The sequence below is a fragment of the Silene latifolia genome, chromosome X, assembly GCF_048544455.1.
Source record: "Silene latifolia isolate original U9 population chromosome X, ASM4854445v1, whole genome shotgun sequence".
Classification (NCBI taxonomy): Eukaryota; Viridiplantae; Streptophyta; class Magnoliopsida; order Caryophyllales; family Caryophyllaceae; genus Silene; species Silene latifolia.
Genome location: NC_133537.1, coordinates 340373505 through 340398642, shown reverse-complemented (window position 1 = coordinate 340398642; position 25138 = coordinate 340373505). Strand labels below are relative to the sequence as shown.

Sequence of the window (25138 nt, the reverse complement as noted above, 5' to 3'; positions counted from 1 at the left end):
TATTACTCCCAAAGACCAACCTTTTTCAAACCCTAAATTAAAATTTCTCAAACTCTCCTTATCATCAACAGTCACCACCGCGACACCCAGCATCTCACCCCCTTTCACCGCCAAAGCCACCGCGTCCACCGCCCACTATATTGTCGGTCATTATCGGTCGACGACGACCATCCGTACCGCCACTAAATCATTCTTCAATGACAAACTTCTCCACCGCTAATAAATTGTTTGTCAATCATACACAGCGTCTCCCACTGCGAAATCCGTTTGGAATTTTCTCATTTGAACTTCATTTTCTTTTGTAATAGACATGTAATATTTGATTGTATTGACTATTTGAAGTAGTGATTTGAGTGATTTAGTATTTGGCATTTGGGCATGGTATATTTGGGCATTTTTCTACAGGAAGGTTCTTTTGTTTTAATAGGGAAACAACAAAACCGTATCCGGGTATCCGGATTTCGTATATCCGGTTTAACCGGGTACCCGAAAACCGTATACCCGGTTATACCGGGTCGTATCCGGAATCAAAAAAATGATGTTTTAAAAACCGTGTACCCGATACGGTTTGTAAAACCGTATCGGGTATACGGTTTTGCTCACCCCTACCACCGACCCTGCCAGTCCTTGCAAGAAGAGAGCTTGTCAACAGAGACGTAACCTTGCTCCGTTTGCACGCTGTACCATCCGACACGGCCAGAGATTGATGGTTTCAGATAATGAAGTCGACGGAATAAATTCACCGTCGGAGCCTCTCCCTTGAAGAGACAAAGCCAGACGAAGCCGATTATGGTTCTCATGGCCAACGGGTGCAGTTGGGCAACGGCAACGTTCATAGCCTTAATTATGGCCATAACATACCCATTCAGAGGAAACCGGAGACCATACTCCAAATGCCGCATGTACACACCGGTGTGGCCTGGCGGAGGACAACAGACGGACTGACCCTCCCCAGGGATGACAATTTCGTATCCACTACCGAAGAAAAAATGGCCCTCGAAAAGTTTTTCACCGAACAACCGGCAAGCTTATGGGACCAAACACGGTCAAGGCGAACCTTACAGGGCATCACCGTGATCCATGACGTCTCGCCTCTCATTAGGACGAGGCCTTTCCTCCTCCTCACCAAAATCATCACCAAAATCACCACAAGAATCTTCATCCTCCCATTCCTCCGTAATCGAGGATCAACCTCCGAGAAGGAGACCTAGGACCCTCCGACACAGGCCCACTAGGTCCAAAGATCGGCAGAGACATGTTCACAACAAATTACTAGCAAAGAAAAGAAAAATTCGTTTGTTTACCTTCAAAGGAAAAAGTGCTAGCCGGATCAAAAACTCCGAAGATTGGAAGAAAAAAGAAGCCCTTCGATTTAGCAAGACGAAAATTTTGAAGAAAATTTGAGAAAATGAAATTAGTGACCAAAATCACGAAAAAAAGCGCCCTATTTATAGGAAAAAAGCCCACAATGAAGGGCCAATCGAGCACACCCCATGAAGCAACAACCAATCAACGAGCAAACACGTGTCGAGCATGCAACCACGGAATGTCAATCGTCGCAACAGTTAAACGTCAATCAATGCAACAGTGACCAAGCGTCTTCAACACGCCCGTTCACATCCCTTCAACTATTCATCTTCCTCAACAAATTCCTAGGTATCCGGTCTCCGCCGGCCACCGATCAACCAAGCTAGGAAGCACGCCGGGGCAATCAAAATCAACCTAAGACTCTCGGCCTTGGTCACGGCGGCGTCATATTCTTTTCCACATCAAGTGCCCTTTACGCATCCATGTGGAGGGGGGATATGGTATACGGCACGGCCTAGGATATGGTATACGGCACGGCCTAGCAAGAGCCACGCCGATGCACAAGAAGAAGCCGATCTGCAGAAAATTTCTAAAAATTACTTGTGCGAATACATGCTCAACGTACATCGAGCCCATACCACGGCATAGACTACGCGGGGGCAAATTGATGGGGCATATTCTCGCACCGCCACCAAGTCAACACACCGAGCAAGGTCAAAGATATCCACAAAGAAGTCAACGACTTAGATAGACTAGCCGATGCATCCCATCGGCTCGCCACCGGTCTCGGCGTGACAACCCGCAATGGGACACACATCCGCGTACTCATATCCAAGACCCCTCGGCGGCGAGTCAACATTGTCCGCCGGCCGCCATAGGTCCCTCGGCCGAGGGGTAGATCGATCTTTCCACCGCTAGCCACTTGGCCACTTGGCCACTACGTGACAAAAGGTGAAAGTCTATAAATACTCCTCAACCTTCATTGAGGAAAGCATCTCACAATTATAACCTAAATACACTATTCATCTGGTAATATCTCCCTTATCTCTCTACAATACGCATCTAGCCAAGTAACACAAATTAATCCTTTAAGTTTTGCGACTTGAGCGTCGGAGTGAGTACGCTTGGCACACAGCCAAGCCCTCAGTTCGTTCATTGTTGCAGGAGAGGCCGAGTGGGACGATAGGAGCAAGAAGGATTCAGCTCAAGACATTATTCAACAAGTCAAGGGTGGTAACTAATAACTGTTCCGGAAATTATACCCGGAACAACTATATACTCCCTCATATTCTACATAACTTTCTCCTTTCATTTGACACAAAGATTAAGAAAATACACTATTCAACTATATAATTAAAATTGGATCACGCAAACACTTTCCAAAAATAGAAATAGGCAGGGCTATTTCAAAATAGGAAGGAGTATAAAAAAACGTAAAATTTTCAAGTCAAACTAATTTAACTATAAAAAAAGTCTATTTTCCAAAAAACAAAAAAACTATGGGTATTTTCTTGACCCATTTTCTAATTATTATAATTATAGGTGATAAATAGAGAGTCGAAAATATACTCTAAAAAAAACTTGGAATTGAATAATTAAAATAATGTTCTTACATAATCAGTAACAAATGTCTATACATTTCATATTTAGCATTATCATTTCTCTAATTATATTTGAAACATTATGTGTATGGCATGGGGCCATTATTAGCATTTTAGAAATCCTCTTTTGCACACCATTTGTGACCCACTATCCTAGTGTTTGTCTCCTGTGAATTTGGCAAAGTTACGTCTGATGTTTAGGGTATCAAATACTATTGTGATTTGTGAGTCTGTGACTCCTGATTGCTTGTTACTCGGGCAAATTTATGCTTATTAGATTCTTGAGGTAAATAAACATGAATTAAAAAAAAAAGGAAAAAAAACGTAAGAAAAATGGTCGAGATAGAGAAAATATTTTATGCTTCAGTACATTAGTTTACAACTTTACATCATTGTTAATGGTAAATACTGTAATTTGAGTCGAGTACAAAAAGGGTGTCGATTCAAACACATATAGAGAGGATTTTAGTTCTAGATTGAATATGAAATTTATTTTAATCGAACTAATTTCAATGGTTCGTTAAATGAGCTCCCCTAGTTTGCAACCTCCGATCCTACTCTAGAGACCAACTTTCTACTCCGTATTATTTTCATTTTAACACAAGTTAATTACATTGTCGAGTTATAACATGATTGATAGAACTATAGAAGTGATAAAAACCCAACATAATTTCCCCCTACTTTTAGCCTCTATGCCACATTATTCATGCTCAAATATTAATAATGGACGCATGGAATTGCAAAGTAGTGGCTCAAAAAATTACCCCATATGCATCCCAAACTCCCAATACATTTCTTTATAGACATGATTTTGCTGCACATTTATCATTTCTTAGCTGGATGTGCTCAGTGTCCCCTTTTACAAGAGGGAATCATTTTATATCTTTCATCATCAAACTAGGTTGGAAAAAAGTGGGAAATGTTTTTAGCAATTATTAATATTTTGGCTTTGCATTACTTGACCAAAATGTCAATTAATCATCGACTTCATCCGTTTCAGAAATATTTTTCATTTTCGTATAATTACTGTGGATAAAATGTGTCCTAAATTTTGATGATGACTTACATTTTTGTCTATTGTGGTTGATATGTTTATAGCGAAGTTTAGAGCCTTTTCCTTAAATTTGTGAAGAATATTAAAAAGTAGAATTCTACCACATAATATAAGCACGAAGAATAGAACAGGTTAAGATATACTATAGTTACAAAATTCGACAATAGACGACATAACCCTTTTTTCTAAATAATCTGTAAATTTTCAAGAAATAATACTTGTAACTCATACGAGTGCGTCTTTTGTCCCCGAAAAAAAAAAATGTTACCAAATTATTGTGCTAGTAACATTTTCTACCAGCAAAAAATAAAACTTGAATGTAAAATGTACCCCACATGAAGGACTTTAGTACGTGAAATAAAGGAACTAAACAAAGAACTTGTGACTGCTTTTTTTTATGTTGTTGATTTAATGAATGTTTGTTTGGCGGGAAAATTGATGGGATATCAACGGCCATAGCAACCGATACCAACTTCCTTTTGTAAACAACAAGTTGGAAATTCAGCTGAATTTGGTGATCTCTTTTCCAAACTACTCTTTTCTATTATTACTGCTCCAACCAATATACCAAATCCCATAGTGTTGCTTTGACTATCCCATACCTATCAAATCCCAAAATCTAATCCTAAATATCAATAAGTCTTACTTATAACGGACACTATCCGTCATAAGCTGAAGACGGATAGTGTCCCTCTCACAATAAGGCAAGTGGGGGGACAAGTGGGAGGGAAATGGAGCACCCTATAATAGTGTCACTTGCATATTGTGAGAGGGGTACTATCCGTCTTCAGCTTGTGACGGATAGTGCCGTATTCAATGAGAATTTGTGCCTAAATATACCCCCAATTATTTATAATAGCCTTGTTATTTACTTCTAGTATGCTTCAGACGGGTGCTATGGAACCATTTTTTTTTTCGTTAGATGTGACTAGAGCTGGCAAGCCTGACCCGACCCGAGTGACTTGACCCGAACCCGAGCAAACCCGACCCGACCCGAACTCGAAAATATTGTGACCCGAAACGACCCGACCCGACCCAATGACGACCCGTAACCCGACACGATCCGATTATCAGTGACCCGAACCCGACCCAGACTCGACTCGATATTGACCCGACCCGATATTGACCCGATTAAATTGATGACCCGACAATTATTAAGCTTAATTTTGATCAAAATGAAAGTGATTTTTTGTTTACATTGATATGTTTGACTTAGTAATGGATTAATTAAACCAAATAATAGGTTAAAAACTAAATTTAATGGTAAAAAATTATAGTAATGCGATTAAGTTATCGGACCCGATAATGACCCGACCCAAATCCGACCCGACCCGATACATCATTTGACCCAGAATGACCCGAACCCGACCCGACTCGACCCGAAAGGGTATGCTGACCCGATATGACCCGAACCCGATATGACCCGACCCGACGTGACCCGACCCAAACCCGACCCGACTGACCCGATTGCCACCTCTAGATGTGACCATTTTTACACACTATAATTTGAGTTATTCGTGAGGTCGTACCGCGTCATCTTTACCAACACGTGTTTGGGGTCGCCACCTCGAGCTCCTATTCGACTACAGCTCGAAATAAGAACTATTAATTCATTTTTCCTAATTATCCGATTTTCGTACGAGGCTCGGTTATCTCATATTCTCACCCTTAAACGTCCTCTGTTACTTCTCAAAATTTGTGTGGTTGCTTTATCTGACTTGATGAACCATTTGTGTGATTTACGAAAATTTTTGTTCAGGAACCCTAAAATCCCGAAAACTGTGTATTACACTTCAATTTTAGCAATTACGGAGGTGGTACCGGGTCATCTTTTAAATTTCTCCCGATTTTTATACATGTTCAGGGTCGCATCTAGAGACTGGAGAGCTCCAAATAGCATCTATTAACTCATTGTTCCTAATTATCCGGTTTTTGCATGAGCCTCGTTTATCACATATTGGCGCCCTTAAACATCCTCTGTCATTCCTTAAAATTTGTGTGGCCGCTTAATTTGACCCAATAAACCGTTTTTGTGATTTACAGACATTTTTGTTTCGAACCCTGTAATCCCGAAAACTGTGTATTATACGCTTTATTTCAGACGTTCCGGAGGTCGTACCGGGTCACCTTTTTTTTTCTCACGATTCTTATACTGTGTTCGGGATCGTATCTCGAGCTACCCTATTCGATTTCAGCTCCAAATAAGAACTAATTATCCATTGTTCCTAATTATTCGATTTTCGCATGCTCTGTCAGCCCTTCAAATTTGTGTGGCCGCTATATCTGACCCAGGAAACCGTTTGTTTGATTTACGGACATTTTTTTCCGGGACCCTATAATTTCGAAAACCGTGTATGTGTACACTTCAATTTCAGCTGTTCCGGTGGTCGTACCAATTTCAGCTCCAAATAGCATTTATTAACCCATTGTTCTTAATTATCCGATTTTTGCTTCAGGCCCGTACGCGTTTATTGCTTACCGGCCGGCAGCTTTGAACATCCTTTGATACTCCTGAAAATTTTTGTGGGCGCTTTATCTGACCCGGGAAACCGTTCGTGTAATTCACGGATATTTGTTTTCCGGGACCTGTAATCCCGAAAACCGTGTATTATACACTTCAATTTAGGGCGTCCCAGAGGTCGTTCCGGGTCATCTTTTCTTTTTCTCCCTATTTTTATCCTACGTGTTCGGATCGCACCTCAAGCTACCCTATTCGATTTCGGCTCCAAATAAGAAGTATTGATCCATTGTTCCTAATTATCCGATTTTCGCACGCGGCTCGTTTATGGCATACCGGCGTCCTTTAACGTCATCTGTCAGTCCTTAAAATTTGTGTGGCCGCTTAATCTGACCCGAGAAACCGTTTTTGTGATTTACAGACATTTTTGTTCCGGGACCCTACAATCCCGAACGTGTCTTTCTTTTTCTCCCGATTTTTATACTACGTGTTCGTGATCGCATCTGGAGCTACCCTATTCGTTTTCAACTCCAAATAAGAACTATTGATCATTTGTTCCTAATTATCCGATTTTTGCACGCGGCTTGTTTATCGCATACCGGCGCCCTTTAACGTCCTCTGTCACGCCTTAAACTTTGTGTTGCCGCTTAATCTAACCCGAGACACCGTTTTTGTGATTTACAGACATTTTTGTTCCGGGACCTTACAATCCCGAAAACCGTGTATTATACACTTCAATTTCAGCGTTTCGGAGGTCGTACCGGGTCACGTTTTCTTTTTCTCTCGATTTTTACACTACGTGTTCGTGAGCGCATCTATAGGTGCTATCCTATTCGAATTCAGCTCCAAATTAGAACTATCGATCATTTGTTCCTAATCTAACTCCACACACCGTTTTTGTGATTTACGGATATTTTTGTTCCGTGACCCTCGAATCCCGAAAATCGTAGATTATACACTTCAATTTCAACCGTTCCGGAGGTCGTACCGGGGCACCTTTTATTTTTCTCCCGATTTTTATATTACGTGTTCGTGATCGCATCTGGAGCTACCCTATTCGATTTCAGCTCCAAATAAGAACTATTGATAATTTGTTCCTAATTAACCGATTTTGCACACAGCTCGTTTATCGCATACCGCCGCTATTTAACGTCCTCTGTCGGTCCTTAAAATTTGTGTGGCCGCTTAATCTAACCCAAGACACCGTTTTTGTGATTTACGAACATTTTTGTTCTGTGACCCTAGAATCCCGAAAACCGTGTATTATACACTTCAATTTCAGCCGTTTCAAAGGTCGTGCCGGGTCACCTTTTCTTTTTCTCCCGATTTTTATACTATGTGTTCGTGATCGTATCTATAGGCGCTATCCTATTCGATTTCAGCTCCAAATAAGAACTATTGATCATTTGTTCCTAATTATCCGATTTTGGCACGCGGCTCGTTCATCGCATACCAGCGCCTTTAACGTTCTCTGTCAGTCCTTAAAATTTGTGTGGCTTCTTAATCTAACCCAAGACACCGTTTTTGTGATTTACAGATATATTTGTTCCGTGACCTTGGAATCCCGAAAACCATGGATTATACACTTCAATTTCAGCCGTTCCGGAGGTCGTACCGGGTCAGCTTTTCTTTTTCTCTCGATTTTTATACTACGTGTTCGGGGTTGCATCGGGAGCTACCATATTCAATTTCAACTCCAAATAAGAACAATTGATCCATTGTTACTAATTATCCGATTTTCGCACGCGACTCGTTTATCGCATAACATCGGCGTTTAACATCCTCTGTTAGTACTTAAATTTTGTGTGGCCGCTTTATCTGGCCCGGGAAACCATTCATGTGATTTACGGACATTTTTGTTCCGGGATCCTGAATCCCGAAAACCGTGTATTATACACTTCAATTTCAGCCGTTTCGGAAGTCTTACCGGGTCACCTTTTCTTTTTCTCCCGATTTTTATACTACGTGTTCGGCATCGCATCTGGAGCAACCCTATTCGATTTCAGCTCCAAATAAGAAGTATTGATCCATTGTTCCTAATTATTCGATTTTCGCACGCGGCTCGTTTATTGCATACCGGCGCCCTTCAACGTGCTCTGTAGTCCTTACGCACCAAAAAAAAAAAAAAACGTGCTCTGTAGTCCTTAAAATTTGTGTGGCCGCTTAATCTGACCCGAGAAACCGTTTTTGTGATTTACGGATATTTTTGTTCTGATACCCTGAATCCCGAAAATCATGTATTATACACTTCAATTTCAGCCTTTCGGAAGTCTTACCGGGTCACCTTTTCCTTTTCTCCCGATTTTTATTCTACATGTTCGGGGTTGCATCGGGAGCTATCCTATTCAATTTCAACTCCAAATAAGAACAATTGATCCACTATTCCTAATTATCCGATTTTCGCACACGGCTCGTTTATCGCATATTGGCGTCCTTTAACGCCCTCGGTTAGTCCTTAAATTTTGTATGGTCGACGTGGCCGCTTAATCTGACCCAAGAAACCGTTTGTGGGATTTACGGACATTTTTGTTTCAGTATCTTGTTATCCCGAAAACCGTGTATTATATACTTCAATTTCAGCCGTCCTTGAGGTTTTGTCGTGTCACGTTTTATTTTCTTCCGATTTTTATACTACGTGTTCGTGATTGCATCTGGACCCACCCTATTCGATTTTAGCTTCAAATTAAACTATTGATCAATTATTCCTAATTATCCGATTTTCGCATGTGGCTTGTTTATCGCATACTGGCTCACTTTAACGTCCTCTGTCAGTCCTTAAAATCTGTATGGCCGCTTTCGCTTAATCTGACACAAGAAACCGTTTGTTTGATTTACGGACATTTTTGTTCCGGCACCTTGTTATCCCGAAAACCGTGTATTACACTTGAATTTCAGCCGTTCCGAGACCCTACAATCCCGAAAACCGTGTATTATATATACATTTCAAGTTAAGCCGTTCCGGAGGTCGTACCGGGTCACCTTTTCTTTTTCTCCCGATTTTTATACTACGTGTTCGGGGTTGCATCGGGAGCTACCCTATTAAATTTCCACTCCAAATAAGAACAATTTATCCATTGTTCCTAATTATCTGATTTTTTCACGCTGCTCGCTTATCGCAAACCGGCGACCTTTAACGTCCTCTGTTAGTCCTTAAATTTTAAATTTTGTGTGGCCGCTTAATCTGGGCCAAAAAATTGTTTGTGTGATTTACGGACATTTTTGTTTTGGGAACCTGTAATACCGAAAACTATGTATTATACGCTTCAATTTCAGCTGTCCCGGAAATTGTACCGGGTCACCTTTTCTTTTTCTCTAGATTTTTATACTACGTGATCGAGGTTGCATGGGGAGCTACCATATTCAATTTCAACTCCAAATAAGAACAATTGATCCATTGTTCCTAATTATCTGATTTTCGCACGCGGCTCGCTTATTGCATTTTAACGCCCTCTGTTAGTCCTTAAATTTTGTGTCTGACCCGAGAAACGGTTTGTGTGATTTACGGACATTTTTGTTCCGAGACCCTGTAATCCCGAAAACCGTGTATTATATATACTTCAATATCAGCCGTCCGGGAAGTCGTGCCGGGTCTCCTTTTATTTTCTCCTGATTTTTATACTACGTGTTCGTGATCGCATCTGAAGCTACCCTATTCGATTTCAGCTCCCAATAAAAACTATTGATCCATTGTTCCTAATTATCCGATTTTCGCACGCGACCCGTTTATCGCATACTGGCGCCATTAAACGTTCTGTGTTTGTCCTTAAAATTTGTATAGCCGCTTAATCTGACCTGAGAAACCGTTTGTGTGATTTACGGACATTTTTGTTCTGAGACCCCCGAAAACCGTGAATTTATATATACTTCATTTTTGTTGTTTTGGAGGTCGTACCGGGTCATCTTTTCTTTTTCACCCGATTTTTATACTGTGTGTTCGGGGATGCATCAGGAGCTACCCTATTCAATTTCAACTCCAAATAAGAAATATTGATCCATTTTTCCTAATTATCCGATTTTCGCACGCGGCTCGTTTGTTGCATACCGACGCTCTTTAACGTCCTCTGTCCGTCCTTAAAATTTGTGTGGCTGCTTAATTTGACCAGAGAAACCGCTTGTGTGATTTACGGACATTTTTGTTCCGAGACTCTACAATCCCGAAAACCGTGTATTATATATATACTTCAAGTTAAGCCGTTCCGGAGGTCGTACCGGGTCACCTTTTCTTTTCCTCCCGGTTTTTTATACTACGTGTTCGGGATCGCATCTGGAGCTACCATATTCGATTTCAACCCCAAATAACATTTATTAACTCATTGTTCTTAATTATCCGATTTCTGCATAAGGCGCGTTTGTTGCATACCGTCACCTAGACCTGTCAAGCGGGTCGGGCGGGTCGGGTCCCGAGCCGAATACGGGTCGGGTCAGCTACGGGTCGGGTTATACGGGTCACGGGTCGGGTTAGGGTCAGAATACGGGTCAAGAAATAATTTCTAACGTCTTTTTTAAACGATTTTTTTAATTAAAAAAATATTTTTTAAAAATGTAAATCATATTTAAAATTAATATTTTAATCATATTCAATGTTTACATTAATTATATTGACATAATTATTAAAATAAAGTTTTTTTAGTAATTATTTTATTATTAAATATTATAAAAGTTATATAAAATTAACTTTTTAGTTATTTTTGTAATTTTAAGTAATAAAAAAATATTTTTTTAACTATTTTTTCAAATATAATATATAAATATAAGTAATATTTTAATAAACAACAACTCTCCTATATGACCGTCTTATACCATAGGACTGGCCCAAAAGGAGAGTAGCCCAAAAATAATACTTAATTTAATTTATATTTAATTTTATTTTGACAACACGACATTTTATGATAAAAACTAACATATTTAAATATACAATTTATTAATACAAAACTCTAGGTTATCAAAATAAAATAATTTTTTTATAAGTTTATTAACTAATTTTTTTGGCCTTTTGGTTATTTGATTAAAAAGGTGAGTTATAAGTTAATTGTTTGGGCTTTTGGATTATGGACTGGTCTTATGTTATAAGACAGTCCTACAGAACAATTTGTGTTTAATAAAATTCTTGATTTACCGTTGACCCAACGGGTTGACCCGTTCGGGTCGGGTCTCGACCCTAAAATAACGGGTCATTTCGGGTTTGGGTCAAACAGGTCGTGGGTCGAAAAAATCGGATCTGTAACCCTAAAAACGGGTCGGGCGGGTCGGATTTTCGGACCGGGTCGAGTTTTGACAGGTTACCGTCACCCTTAAAAGTCCCTTGTTACTCCTGAAAATGGGTTATTAACACTCATCTTGGATAATTGAGAAAAGTTTTTTTTTTGTTAGTCTTTAGATAATGTTATCTTACCTATTATATTTACTCTCTTTTAAATTTAAGACGATATAGTATTTGTGACAAATTATCTATAAACACGTAAGATCAATAAGTAAGGAGTTTATAACTTAACCGGATGTTTTGGGAACACGCCTTAAAAATACAACAATGTTAAATTTAATCATATATGGTATTCCCAGAATGTGTGACAAATGAAGTCGCAAATATATACGAGTATATACAAGTACTATACGGGGATATGGGGCCTATTAATAATTGGTAGGGACATACTAAAGTCATTTTCTTCAGTGTATATGGGCTATGAAAGTGGCGTAAACGGAAATAGTTAGTGAAATAATTTAACCCTGGAATGGTAATATAATTAATTTAACCCTGGAATGGTAATATAATTAGCGATTATTGAGATCTCCATTACGATTTATGTTGGCTAAAATTATAGTAAAAGGTGACGATATGACACGGTTAATAATTTAAACAGATAATATACCGTCTTGTTGTGATTTGTGACGGTCACAAACTTTTTTTGGTGTAAATCGGGGTGTCCACCGTCGACAACAGTATATAATCCCCTCGCCGCGGGTGCTCTTACGAAAAGTGGCGAAAGAATTTGCATCTCGCATCCCCCTTTTTTTTTAACATTACTTATTTCGGTTGTAAATACTGTTATGATTGTCAGTTTGTCACATGTAGTTTATTAAGTGTAAAATGTGATTTGCATAGCAAACATCGAAATGCAATATGATATTACATTTTACTTTAAGCAGAAGCAATCCCAAATATTATATTAATTTATTTAATTTAAGGGAAAATATTATATTTATTTAGTTTTGACTCTTGTAGTAAGAGTAAAGCAACACATGTAGCAAATCGGATGACTATCCAAGATTCCAAATGTCTGCATATAGATAGATTACTCTTTAGTACTTTGTACTATATCTTAAATAAATTCACAACATGAGATGATCATGATATACTATGATCCCTTTTGTTTTACTACATTTTTTTAATACTAGTGTATTTTTAAATTTTAATGTATTTATAAAGTTTTATGAAAAGGATAAGAAAAGAGAGATGTTAAATGTAATATAACTGGTCTTAAATTCGTGAAAATTTGCACAGGTTTATATTTTAGATTAAAGAAGTATAAATTTTAAACCCGTGCAAATTTTCTCACGTCAATGCACATTTTTTTCCAATACAAGAAAAATTTATTACTAAAATTGTTTAAAGTCTAAATTTACTCTTATAGTATCAATCATTTTAAGCATTCATCGGACATAATTATTTTTTACACAAAAAATTGATTAGTTACAAAATTACTCTATTTCCCCATAATAAAAATGTATTATGTTTCTTTTTGGTGTAAAAGGGGTCATAATGGTTTAGTGTTTACGGAATTTAAACTGAGATCATGAGCATCACTTTTATAATTTTATAAACTATGTTAGTTGATATCCGGAAGGCTTGAAAATGTAGTCGTGTCAATAGAGGATACTCTGATGAGCGCCAAAAAAAAAACTTATTGGTACAACCAGACTCAAATCCAACTTTAAACGTATATCACAAATGAGAATTTGCGGTCACAAATATACACTTAAGAAAAATAAGAAAAAACGACTCATCAGTCTACTATAAGACGGTCTTATACGAGAATGGGGTTATTATGATGTGTCACAAGGCCACAAAGTCTGACATGGTTAACCCACCAACACTCCATAATAACTAGCTTCTCTCTTTCTCTCTTGATGCGTGAACTCCATTGCATCCTCCTCTCCTCCATAAAACCAGTAGAGAGAGAAACGTAACAGAAAAGAGAGAGAAAGCTTCAAGATAACACAACACATTTCCTTAACAACCATATCAATGTCGGTCCTCTTTCTTTCACCTTTATTCTCTCTTTTATCCATTTCTCATTTATCTCTATTACTTTGTTTATTATACTATTACTTTTTGTTCCGTCATCGAACGACGTCGGTTTATTGATCATTGATGAATTCCGTATGATTTGATTCGTCTACTGCGTTGCTGAATGTTGAATCTGTTTTGGTTTACATTTGTTGTCAGTGTGGATTACTGGATTCTATGATCATTTTTAGTTCTCGTTTATTTGTTTACGTTTTGTATTGTTTGTGAGCGATATTTTAATTTAAAGGTAAATAAATGATTGAGACGGAGAGAGTACAATGTAGATAGATTAATCGGAGATGTTTCCTTATGTCTCAATCATTTGTTTACGTTTTATGTTCTCTGTCAGCGGTTTCATAATCAATGGTAAACAAATGATTGGGACGGAGCGTCTTCAATAAATGTATTGATGATGTTTGAAGATTCAGATTAGGATGTAAAAGGATTAATCTTGGAGATATTTTTGATGTTTATGAGGTGTATTCCCTCCGTCTTAATCATTTGTTTACGTTTATGTTCTTTGCAAGAGGTATTTAAATCAAAGGTAAACAAATAATTGGAACGGATGGAGTACTTATCCTCATCTTTACTAAATATAATGATGATGTAGTTTTTGATTGATAGTGATAATGTTGTTGATCAATCTTTAGTTTAATTATTGTTGAACATGTTGTTAATGATCAATGTGATTAACAGCTAATGGTTCAAATTGATTTCTTTAGTTTTAATTTTTTTTTTTTTTAGTTTTGTTTATGATCTGATGAATGTGCATAATTTTTTATTCTATTTTTAATCATGTTTCTGATTGATTTTTTTTCAATATCTATGTTTCGTGATTCCTGATCGTCTATGCTTAGATTTTGCCGATTTTGGGTGTGATCCGTGATTGTCTACGCTTTAATTTCGCTGATTGTCTATGCTTTAGTTGAACTGAACTTAATTTGTGTTTTTGTTATGCAGGTTAATGCAACGGCGATTCAGCATTGATCAATCTGTCTGCTATTACTGAGTTAATTTATCAGCGCCTTCGTAAATTGTTACCATATCAAGGTTAATACAGACTAATAATTCTGGTGGTTGTTCTCATAAATTGTGAATTTCAGCTAAACAGTGCTGTGGAAGTTTCGTGTACATACTGATTAGTTTTGTTTTTTGGATCACAGGATTTTTGCTCAAATGAGTTGGAATTCCCAAATGGATTCACATTACGCGGCGTGCCCTTCCCCTTATAACAGTGCTGGAAGTTTCGTGGATTTCTTTGCTGGTCTTACTTATGATCATGTCAATTTCATCTTTTCAGGCTCTTCCCAATTGCAGGTGTATATACGCTTTTCTTCTTATGTTTGTTGGGGATACAGCAGTATTTGTATTAAGACCGTCATTGGTGTTAGTTTCAAAAGGCATGACTGATGTGTGCATAAAAACGAACTATTCATAAAAGGGGTGACTGACATTGGTGCATTAAACGATCTATTGACTATCTCTATTAAGACCGTTATTGGTGTAAGATGCACTATCGAAAGGGGTAGAAGACTGACATTTGATAGTTCTTTCCATAAACGGATCTAACCCGAGTAGTTGTATTAAAGTGTTTTTTTAATAATGATTGTGGGTCATGTTCTATTCTGTTGCTTAACACTCGGTATAAACTGGTGCAGGATGATGCATATTCACCGGATAGTATGAATTATTACAAGTATGGTTATTCTGACCCTGTTCCAACACAATACTACGGTAATAGTCCGTCTTATGAGGTTTTCGACCATTTGGTGGGGATTGATGAATACAGCAGAAGGGATAGCGAGTTTCCCTCTACACTGACAACTGAACAAACAAGAACAACAAATCAGCAGTCGGATATAGTGTCAAATACGAGGAATAGGAATTGTAAGTTATTTATTCTATTTGCTTACGTAATGAAATCGGATATTAGTCATGGCTGTGTCTTCCATGTTTGTTGGAAGTATCTTTCTGCTGGTCGTCATATTGATGTTTGAATTGCTTTGCCAAATGAAGCTGTCTTGGTCCACTTTAACTCAGATAACGTATATATTTTCTGTAATATGTTCGATTAGCTCATCCTCATGGCCAATGGACCTTAAACATAAGCCCTTGTGGTTCCTTCATTGTCATATCAGTTTCATTTTTCCCATTTCAATGCATACTGCTGACAGATAGGATAACTGCAATTACTTTATTCGGATATTTGAATACAAAACAGTAAGTTGTTGATGAGGACCTGCGTCTTTTGTAATCTGCTTTTTCAGAGAGAGGGAGGGGGGTCCGGTGCTGTAGATATTGTAATCTTAAGCCTGAATTCTGCAAACTTGTGTCAAAGAATACTGCCAAATATTTTGGCTTTATGATGACTGTTGCAATATTCTTTCTTATAGAGTTATAGATTGCTTATTTCAATCTTCTGATTTATTTTGATTGATTTTTTCAGGCCCCAGAAGTCACAATAATACACAGGAGTTTCAGGTAAATTCCTTTCCTTCTCAAGTCAAATTTTTTTCTAGTGGAATATGTGCAGTATGTTATACAACTGTAAGCTTTTAGCTGTTTATGATATGTCTGCCTCTACATTTTTAACTTAGTATTTTTGATTATTTTGGACTGCTATGGAACTTTATTTTGCTGGGCTCATATATTTTCAGATTGTATCACTGGTGTAAAATTCAACAGCGTTTTTGATTCTCTGTCCTTGATTGCCATTGTACAATGCAGGCTATTTGGCAGGACCATATAGATCCAGACCACATGAGTTATGAGGTGCATATCTCTCTTGTTTTCCCTCTCCTCTCTTTGGTATTTTGGTAATTTGATATTTGATTCCTTGTTCCCCTACGGTTCATACGTGAATAACCGATTACATAAAACATTGTAATTATGCTTGCTGTGAAATGAACAGCCAGAAATTCTTTTTTGTCAAGCCTAAAATAATCATAACTTACGTGCCCAGTACTTTGTAGTGTGAATAACGTGTTGCAAATGGTTATGGAAGCGGTGTATAGAAGACAATAGTTAGGATTGTGACTTAGAATGTCAACAACAGCAAAAATATTAACTTCCAGAGCGGGGTTGTAAACTTGTGAAAGTGCAGGGTGATGCAGGCTGCATCCTTATTACTCATACAACATATATAAAGAGAGAATGTGTCTAGATAAAAGAGTTGGGAATTACTTAACCCTTTGTTTGGATGGAAGGATCTAAAGGGAAAGGAAGGGGAATGAGGGAGAGGGAGAGGGGGAATTTCCTTGTTGGGTTAGGAAAATGAAGTTGGATGTTTATGGATTGGAGTCCTCCCAGAAGGCAAATTAAATTCTCTCCCGCATCGAAGAGATATGGTGGAGGGAAAACTCATTTGTTTCATTTTCTTTCCCCTTCCCTTTCCTCTCGTAATGTCCGATTGAGTTGGTCTCGTTAAGAGAAGAGGTTCAGAATTGCAAACATTTATTAGAAAAACTAGCTGATTATTCAGTCACTGTTTGGGCATTTGATGGCAACTGAATTTTTCGTTTTAAAAGTAGGCTGTACACGAACTTTATTATCTGAGAGAGTCGTTTTATTAAACTATATGTATGTCTGCCGACTGCCATTGAGTCCTCCTATTTTGACTGTAATGTGGTTCTAACTGCAAGTGGAATATAGGAGAATAGTTGAACCTGCACAATTCATTTCATGCCTCCATATATTTGTTTAGCTTGTGCAAGATCAGATATTCAGATTGTCTACCCCTGTACATGGGTGGATTTCTTTTCTGAAAATTGTACAGTTGTACACCATATTTGGTAAAACATAAAGATTAAATGTATGTTTGAAAGCTGAAAGCGTGGTTTCCTAGCTGTGTAGACTGTAGAGTTGTAGTTTTCCTACTTTTGTTTCTTCAAATATTAAAATTCCTGATGGCATTATTCTTCCCGTCACTATCCACCTTAAACCTAAATTCATTAGTTTTCATTCTTATAATGCAGGAATTACTAGAATTAGGCGAGACAGTGGGAAGTCAAAGTCGAGGTCTTTCACACGAACAGATTTCTGTACTCCCAGTGTCAAAGTTTAGATGTTGTTTCTTGAGAAGAAAGTCCCGATCTGAAAGGTAACTTTGTTTTCCCTATTTAACCATTTTTACATTTTTACCTAAAATCAGCACAGACTATTGTACTTCTATACATCTGCAAATTTCATGTTAATTTTTACCTTTTGTTTTCCTGACTACCCCAGTGTTTTTAGTCGTAAATATATGAAGATCGATCATTTTATTAGGAAACTCGAGAGAATGAGCATCAGATGCTTGTTGGTAGTAACTGTAATTCCTGCCATTGATGTACTTTCTTTGTTCGTCATCCCAAGAGTTTAATACTCGCAGCTGTTTTTTTTTTTTTTCAACTTGTTCACCTGAATCTTTATCGAGATAATTTTTCTTTCCTTTCTCCTGCAATAATATTTGTTGATTTGACATGGTCGAGTGTTGAACCAGGTGTGTAATATGTCAGATGGAATACAAACGGGGAGCTCGTCTTATCACCCTTCCCTGCAAACATAAATATCATCTGGGCTGCGCAACCAAATGGCTTAGCATAAATAAGGTATCACCCTCGACACTGTTTTATATTTCAGAAGTTAGAACCTGAACATTCATGTACTGAGCCTCGCGTATTTTGCCAGGCTTGCCCGATTTGTTACACCGATGTGTCAGTCAATGGAATAAACAAATCTAAGTAGCTGCTTGAAACACGGGATACTCCATAAAGAATTTGTCACGGGGATACTTCTTCGCTCACCTTCGTAGAATTTGTCGTAGTGGTAATTATGCCTTGTGTTAGTTTAATAGAAGTTGGATCCACGCGCTTGGGTTTCCGAAATAGTATTTGAGCATTTCCTGAATTTCATAAATTCAATTACAGTGTTTGTACAGTTTTCTTCCATGACATGTTACACATCTTTGAAATTAACTCTTGATGATGAAGCAAACCTGTTGTAAAAGTCTTGCAAGCGATATCTTTGAACCGTCCCATTAATCAAAACATACCGATACTAACACTGATCAAAAGGGGGGAAAAGAGCTTAGCATCTGTATGAATCGTAATTTTTGAAGAAAAACTGAAACATGTTGGAATATGCTAGCTGCCAGCCGAGTAGGGTGTGTATGGAGTATGGACGGTTGGTTCGGATCCCAAAGTATTAGTGACGAGAAAATCTGGAATCGGATAAGCCGGAACTTTATTTAGCAAGTAATCGTAAGGCAAAGTAAAATGAAGTTGTGTACGAATATCATATTCGAGTTCTTGATTTTAGGCCCAAAAAAGCAAAAAAAATGTTTTAATGCTCATGTGGGATGATATTTGACCTGTTTTATCAGACAATGACTTCCGTCTTAAGGGAGATTAACTACACATCAAAAGGCTCAGTTGAGGTCTCTAGCTTCATTACATATCTTAAGGATCCTTAGTGACAAATTTCAATGGATTCCGGAAAGGTAGCTCCTAAAGTCATTTCCGAATGGTGAATTATACGGAATAGCCTTTAAATTCGCTTTTTGGACCATCATATTCGACCATGTCGAAATGCGCTAAAATTCTCGACAACAACTCGTCTCCCCGACGAATATTGTTTTTGTCACATACAGGGAGAAGTCGAAGATGACATGTATCACATTATTGTTTGATAATGCATCAAATCAAATATGTAAGACCGTCTTAAGTGAGACTTCCCGCAGTAGATTATATGTGGCCCAATATGAGGATGGTCCATTCAGCAAACTGAGATGCGTGAAAATATAGCCCAATAACGTTTTGTGAAGCCCAAAAACAAAGGCAAAGTAATGCGATACAGTAACTCTCCTATAAAATCGTCTTATAGCATAAAACGGTTCCAATAACAATAAAAAGAGGTTAAATAGAAGAGATTACCCCAATAGAAACAACTAAATACTCGTAATGAATATCCCACACACAATTACAAACCTGCGATGAACCACTACCTCTATTTACAGTATTATAAGATGTGTAATATATTTTCTGAATATTGTTGATTTTATTTTCTACTTCATAACCTGCCCAATAACAAAGGCAATGAATATTGTTGATTTTATATTCTACTTTATTTACAGTATTATAAGATGTGTAATATATTTACTTAAAACAAAGAAGATAATGTTGCTTATTTTGATCGTTACGAAATTCTCGAATTCTAATTTTATAAATACATGCCAAACAATGTCAATGACGATCATATTTGGTCCACTTTGGTCCGGCCCGGTCTACGCGATTTTTTAGTCCAGATCGGACCGGACCAATATTAATACGGTCCGGTCCTCGGTCCACCTCTTAACCTTTATTCGGTCTTCAGTCCGGAGAGTTTGGTCCGGTCCGATCCGGTCCCCCCGAACCAATGAACATTCTTAACTGCATGTGTACTTTAGGACACGTGTTAGAAAAATCGTAAATTACCTTTTACTAAATAGTTTCACAATAATTTATCTTGTCAAATCTTGATCCCAATTTAACAAGTCATGATAATTATGTCCGCCTAAAAATGGAGATTATTAAGAATTTGTTTCCTTATTTTTCCAAAATCTTAATATGAAACGATTGCTTTCCTTGCGAGGAAATATAAATATATGTATGTATATGTATATAAAAGGATACGATTAAGAATGCTGATTATGTTACATTAAGAAGACAATAACTAAATTTTTTTTAACAACAAATTATGGTGAAAGAAATGACATTATTCGTGATTTTGGTTTCTTTAACTCTCGGTGTAGTTTCGGGACGATCGTATTTTGGCCAACAATTTATCAAGGTCAGTTTTAAGTTTATTTTGATCAAAAGTTGTCTTCTATTCATATAATCTGATAATTAGTTTATTTTTCAATAATATTTTCCCACTTACAGGCAAATAATGGACAAATATACGAGTGTGTTGATTACTATAAACAACCAGCATTTGGAAATCATTCGTTAAATCTTGAGGTAAAGTTATCACACTTATTGATTATGATAATTTTAAAGCAAAAATCAACTACATTTGAAGTTTGGACTTGTTAAATGGGTCGGACGGACGGTCACAGGTTTTGTCATTTCACTCGCGTAAAATACGAGCGGGTCTATTTTGGAATCATAATTTACAGGTTTGTAGGGGTAGGGTTTATACAGGTTTTGAGTCGAAAACGGGTCTAATTAACGCCACACCTTTTTACAAATCCACACCTTTTTACAAATTTTTATTGTCGTTTTCTATATTAAAATTATAAATTAAGATGGAGTATACTCTTTTACTATATGCGACTCTATCCTACCTACAGGCTACAGTATGCAATTAGTCTTTTTTTTAGAAAAATTACCAATATGTTTTTTTTTTAAATTGACGATTATCAAACGTCATTAATAAACTCTACTAATTATATACTATGATTAAACCTATTAATACATTAGTAGTACTCCCTCTTAACTGCCATTTGTTTATCTTTGGTTTTGACACAATTATTAACGCCAAAAAAAAACAATTATTAAGGATATAAGAGGGAACCATTTGTGGTTTGTGTTATTGAATGACAAATGGATAATTATGGATGGATATGTACGATCAAAATACTCATAAAAACACCCTTAATATAGAAAGGTAAACAAATGAATAAGACACACTAAAATAGAAATAATTAACAATTGACCAGGACGAGGGAGTAATCATTTATTTTCGTAATCTACTTTTGTCATTACTAACATGTTATTTACCAAACAAAACCTCTGTGTTATTCAACGTACTACTATGAATTTAAGATAATTACAGATCGAGTATGTCATTATGCAAGTAATTTACATAAACAGGTGGTACCAAACTTGGCAAAACTTCAACAACAACAAAGTGCAAGTGATTTTGGACTTGAAGGTCGAAGGTGCCCTATCGGTACAGTTCCAATTATGGTTCGCTCTAAACAAAATGACGATGAGTTTATTGTCCCTAAGTCACACTCTTTACCTCATGCAGTTGAAAACCGCGATCTACACTGCGTAAGTTTTATGTTTCCATGATTTTGTAAGAAATATTTTACTGTCCTTATGTACTTAACACATATATTAATTCTAGTTTCGGTCAAAAATTATCTATTATTGTTCTATAAAGACCCGGAAACTAAACTTAGTGTATAATAAGCGAACCAGTTTTTAATTGTGTTTATATGTTTATAACAAGTAGTGAATTGGTTTTTCTAACGCGTATCCTTAGACAAAATATTTAAAACGTAAGCAAGATTCTTAAGAATATATCATGAGAAACAGAGAAAGTAATATTCAAACTCATTTTTAGCCTAATTTGTGTTAATGGAATAATCATGTAAATCTCTCTTTTTTTTTAGCTTCTTAATGTATATTTTTACGTCAAACATTATTTACATTACTTCACCCATTTGTAAATATTCTCTTATAAGGAAAAACTTACCACATATAAAAATAAATAACAATTAATCCGAAGTAATAATTTATTTTCCTAATGCAGAGTGCTAAAATTCAAACAAGAGCAAATAATCCGAATAAAAAATTCTTTGGAGTTAGTGGTCACGTCAATATTTTCAAACCTCTAGTTCAAAGTTCTCAATGGTCTTCTGCTCGAGTCAAGCTTTTAAATGGAGCCGAGAGTATCGAAGCTGGATGGATGGTTAGATTCTTAATCCCGACTTTTTGACATCGTATTACAACTTTTCTATGGCACAAAATTACTCTTATCTTGTATAATTGTCTAATTAATTTTATGTGCTTTGTATTGAAAATAATTTTTAAATCTCTAATCCTAGTTTATTTCTCTTTGTCATATAGGTTAATCCCAAAGAGTTCAAAGATAATGAAGCTCATCTTTACGCAAGCTTTAGCGTAAGAACATTGACCTTATCCGTGTCTTTAATCTTAAATCTCTTAAAAAAAAAATTATGCATTGCTTTGTTTTATATTGATGTTATAGGCGGGGGGGAAACGATGCATAAATATGGATTGCCCAGGTTTTGTGCAAGTGTCGACTGATATACCATTGGGTGTAGCTTCGCCTATATATTCAGTAATTGGAGGAAGACAATTTGGTTGGAGCATATCGATTAACAAGGTATAAATTTACTCTACTTATTTAGGGTGGTTTTAGAGCAAGTCCAATGGTTTGGTTTGAGAACTTGCTTCCAATTTTAGAAAATTGAAAGCTAATGGTATTGGAGGCTTCCAGTAAACAAGCTTAGTTTGAGCTAGTAGCTTCATGAAGCTATTAGCTTAAATGAGCCCACAAGAATAAAATAACCAATAAGTAGTGGTGATATAAATAAATAAGAAAATATGATATGTGGGGTTCATCCATACTACAAGTACCTTGGCTAAACCATTGGTGTAATTTGTATCTTAAAATTATTGTAGCCTAAAATTTAATTTGGTAAAGTTAGGATGGTAAATATTTGCTCAACCATTGAACTTGCTTATGAGTTCAAATTTAAACATCAATAAATTAAACCAGGAATGTTATTAGGTAGCTTAGTTGGTTAAGTTATGAGAAGTGATGCTCATGACATGAATTTAAATTTCGTCGGCATCAAAATCGCTTTATGGCCCCCTCTAGAATAATAAGGGCATTATTGCCTTTAGTAGTTGGTTTTACACAAACGTTTATTGTAGAACTAAAAGAATTTTTTTTTGTATGAAAATATGCATAACTATAATCTATAATTTTATTACTTGATTAATCCTACTTATATAATCATGTTTTTAAAACCATTTATATTAATTTTGTTTGTTCTGATTATTTATGTAACTTTGATTAAGCGCTATTGAAAAAAAAAAGAGTTAAATAATTGAATATGATACATGGGTGGCATATATATGTGCTTATTTGGATTATGATTTACTTGATTATAGCATCAAGATGATGGAAATTGGTGGCTAACAGTAGCTGATGTGAAAGTTGGATATTGGCCGAAAAACTTATTCACAACGTTAAGAGATGTCGCTAATCAAATAGATTTTGGAGGGGAGATAGATAATCCAGGCATGGTAAATCCCCCGCCGGGAATGGGAAATGGGAGGCAGGCCATTGAAGACACAAATGATTCCTCGTGTATTAACCAAGTGACAGTCGTCGACGAAAGATTTAACAATGTAAATCCCCCAGACACCGAAAGATTTGAAGATTGTAATTTACTCTATACCGTTTTAGATTATTACAAGAGCGATCCAAATTTGGGTCGCATTATTTTCTACGGGGGTCCAGTTTGGGCTGGAATATAATGCTCTTCTAGCTAACCATGCATGCTTAAACTTCTTTGTATTGTGGACAATAAAAGTGTAATCGATTTTGCAAACATAATCATAGTACAAGTTAAGAATACATTTCTTCTTTAGGGTTTTTTGTCAAACACAACCTTTAAAAAACTTTTTTTTTCCAAAAACTACCTTTAAAAAAAAAGTTTGTCAAACACAACCTTTAATAATTTTTTTTTTCTCAAACACAACCTTTTGGCCAAAGTTTGATCACTTGTAATGCGGTGATTTTCAGTCAATGTTTGAAATAGCAAACGTGGTCGATTTGAGGTGTTTTTAGACTCATTGGAAAGGTGAGAGTGTAAGCTTTGCAGGGGTTATCAATATGGTGACAATAGGTGGCTTTATACGGGGTATATCGGTGTGTAAAGTAGGGATGGAGGAGCGAAGTGGAGGTAAATACAAAAAAAAAAAAAAAAAAGTTAGAGTATGACTTATTCGTGAGTCAATTTACTCCTCTCGAACCACCACTTGCAAGCAACAACCACCGCAACCACTACAACTACGACCTACCTTGCACTCCCCTCTACCTACATACCAAAATTCAGACCAAATAAAGCATCATAACCCTAATGAAAATCTCACAGAAACTCCCCGACCAAAAGGTCGTGTTTGACAAAAAATAAATTATTAAAGGTTGTGTTTGACAAACTTTTTTTTTAAAGGTGGTGTTTGAAAAAAAAGTGTTTTAAAGGTTGTGTTTGACAAAAAACCCTCTTCATTATTTTAATTTCATCTTCGAAATTTATGCGAACAATGAACAACAAATAGCAATCAAAAGATCAAAAACTTCAAGCTAACCACTGAATCACTGAGGCCCACAAGTCCTCTCTATTTTCTGTCTAAGATCTACTCCCTCCATTCAACTCCATTTTGCAAGTTTCTCTTTTGCGCACTATTCACAAGCGAACATTCAACTTCAATTTTCTTTCGATACACAAGTGAAAATATATTCATGTGGGATCTTGTTTGATTCGTCTTTAAGAGTACATTAAAAATATCTAACTTTTATAATTTTTGCAAATACGCAGCTAATGATATTTATCGCGTAAAAGCTGCGTTGGCAAACGTGATAAAGCAAACTTGCAAAGTGGAGTTGAATGGAGGGAGTATACAATAACATAAAAAACTTAAATTGAG

At 36.6% G+C, this 25138-nt stretch overlaps 2 protein-coding genes across 3 annotated transcripts; both read left to right on the top strand.

Moving 5' to 3' along the window:
* The first annotated feature begins 13494 nt into the window (after positions 1 to 13494).
* On the top strand, positions 13495 to 18680 carry LOC141619399 (E3 ubiquitin-protein ligase BIG BROTHER-like). 2 transcript variants are annotated; one of them, XM_074436415.1, is made up of 9 exons: positions 13495 to 13666; positions 14667 to 14756; positions 14870 to 15023; positions 15365 to 15593; positions 16153 to 16187; positions 16434 to 16478; positions 17681 to 17805; positions 18187 to 18295; positions 18375 to 18680. In XM_074436415.1, exons 3-9 carry the CDS (start codon positions 14883 to 14885, stop codon positions 18429 to 18431), a joined length of 741 nt encoding a protein of 246 aa, XP_074292516.1. In that variant the 5' UTR covers positions 13495 to 13666; positions 14667 to 14756; positions 14870 to 14882; the 3' UTR covers positions 18432 to 18680. The 2 variants fall into 2 exon arrangements, with proteins under 2 accessions (XP_074292516.1, XP_074292517.1); XM_074436416.1 differs by having other exon boundaries at positions 13664 to 13799.
* Positions 18681 to 20432: 1752 nt separating this feature from the next.
* Positions 20433 to 23965, top strand: LOC141621050 (protein neprosin-like). Its single transcript, XM_074437768.1, has 7 exons — positions 20433 to 20513; positions 20606 to 20683; positions 21539 to 21721; positions 22206 to 22364; positions 22523 to 22576; positions 22665 to 22802; positions 23597 to 23965. The coding sequence occupies exons 1-7, from the start codon at positions 20433 to 20435 to the stop codon at positions 23963 to 23965; spliced, it is 1062 nt and encodes a 353-aa protein (XP_074293869.1).
* The last annotated feature ends 1173 nt before the right edge of the window (positions 23966 to 25138 follow it).

Excerpts from the sequence above, each read along its gene's own strand:
- LOC141621050 (XM_074437768.1), top strand. The coding sequence starts at position 20,433 with ATGACATTATTCGTGATTTTGGTTTCTTTAACTCTCGGTGTAGTTTCG. Across the intron at positions 21,722-22,205 it reads AAAACCGCGATCTACACTGC|AGTGCTAAAATTCAAACAAG; the intron begins GTAAGTTTTATG and ends TTCCTAATGCAG. Across the intron at positions 22,577-22,664 it reads ATCTTTACGCAAGCTTTAGC|GCGGGGGGGAAACGATGCAT; the intron begins GTAAGAACATTG and ends TTGATGTTATAG.
- LOC141619399 (XM_074436415.1), top strand. The coding sequence starts at position 14,883 with ATGAGTTGGAATTCCCAAATGGATTCACATTACGCGGCGTGCCCTTCC. Across the intron at positions 16,188-16,433 it reads ATAATACACAGGAGTTTCAG|GCTATTTGGCAGGACCATAT; the intron begins GTAAATTCCTTT and ends TGTACAATGCAG. Across the intron at positions 17,806-18,186 it reads AGAAAGTCCCGATCTGAAAG|GTGTGTAATATGTCAGATGG; the intron begins GTAACTTTGTTT and ends GTGTTGAACCAG.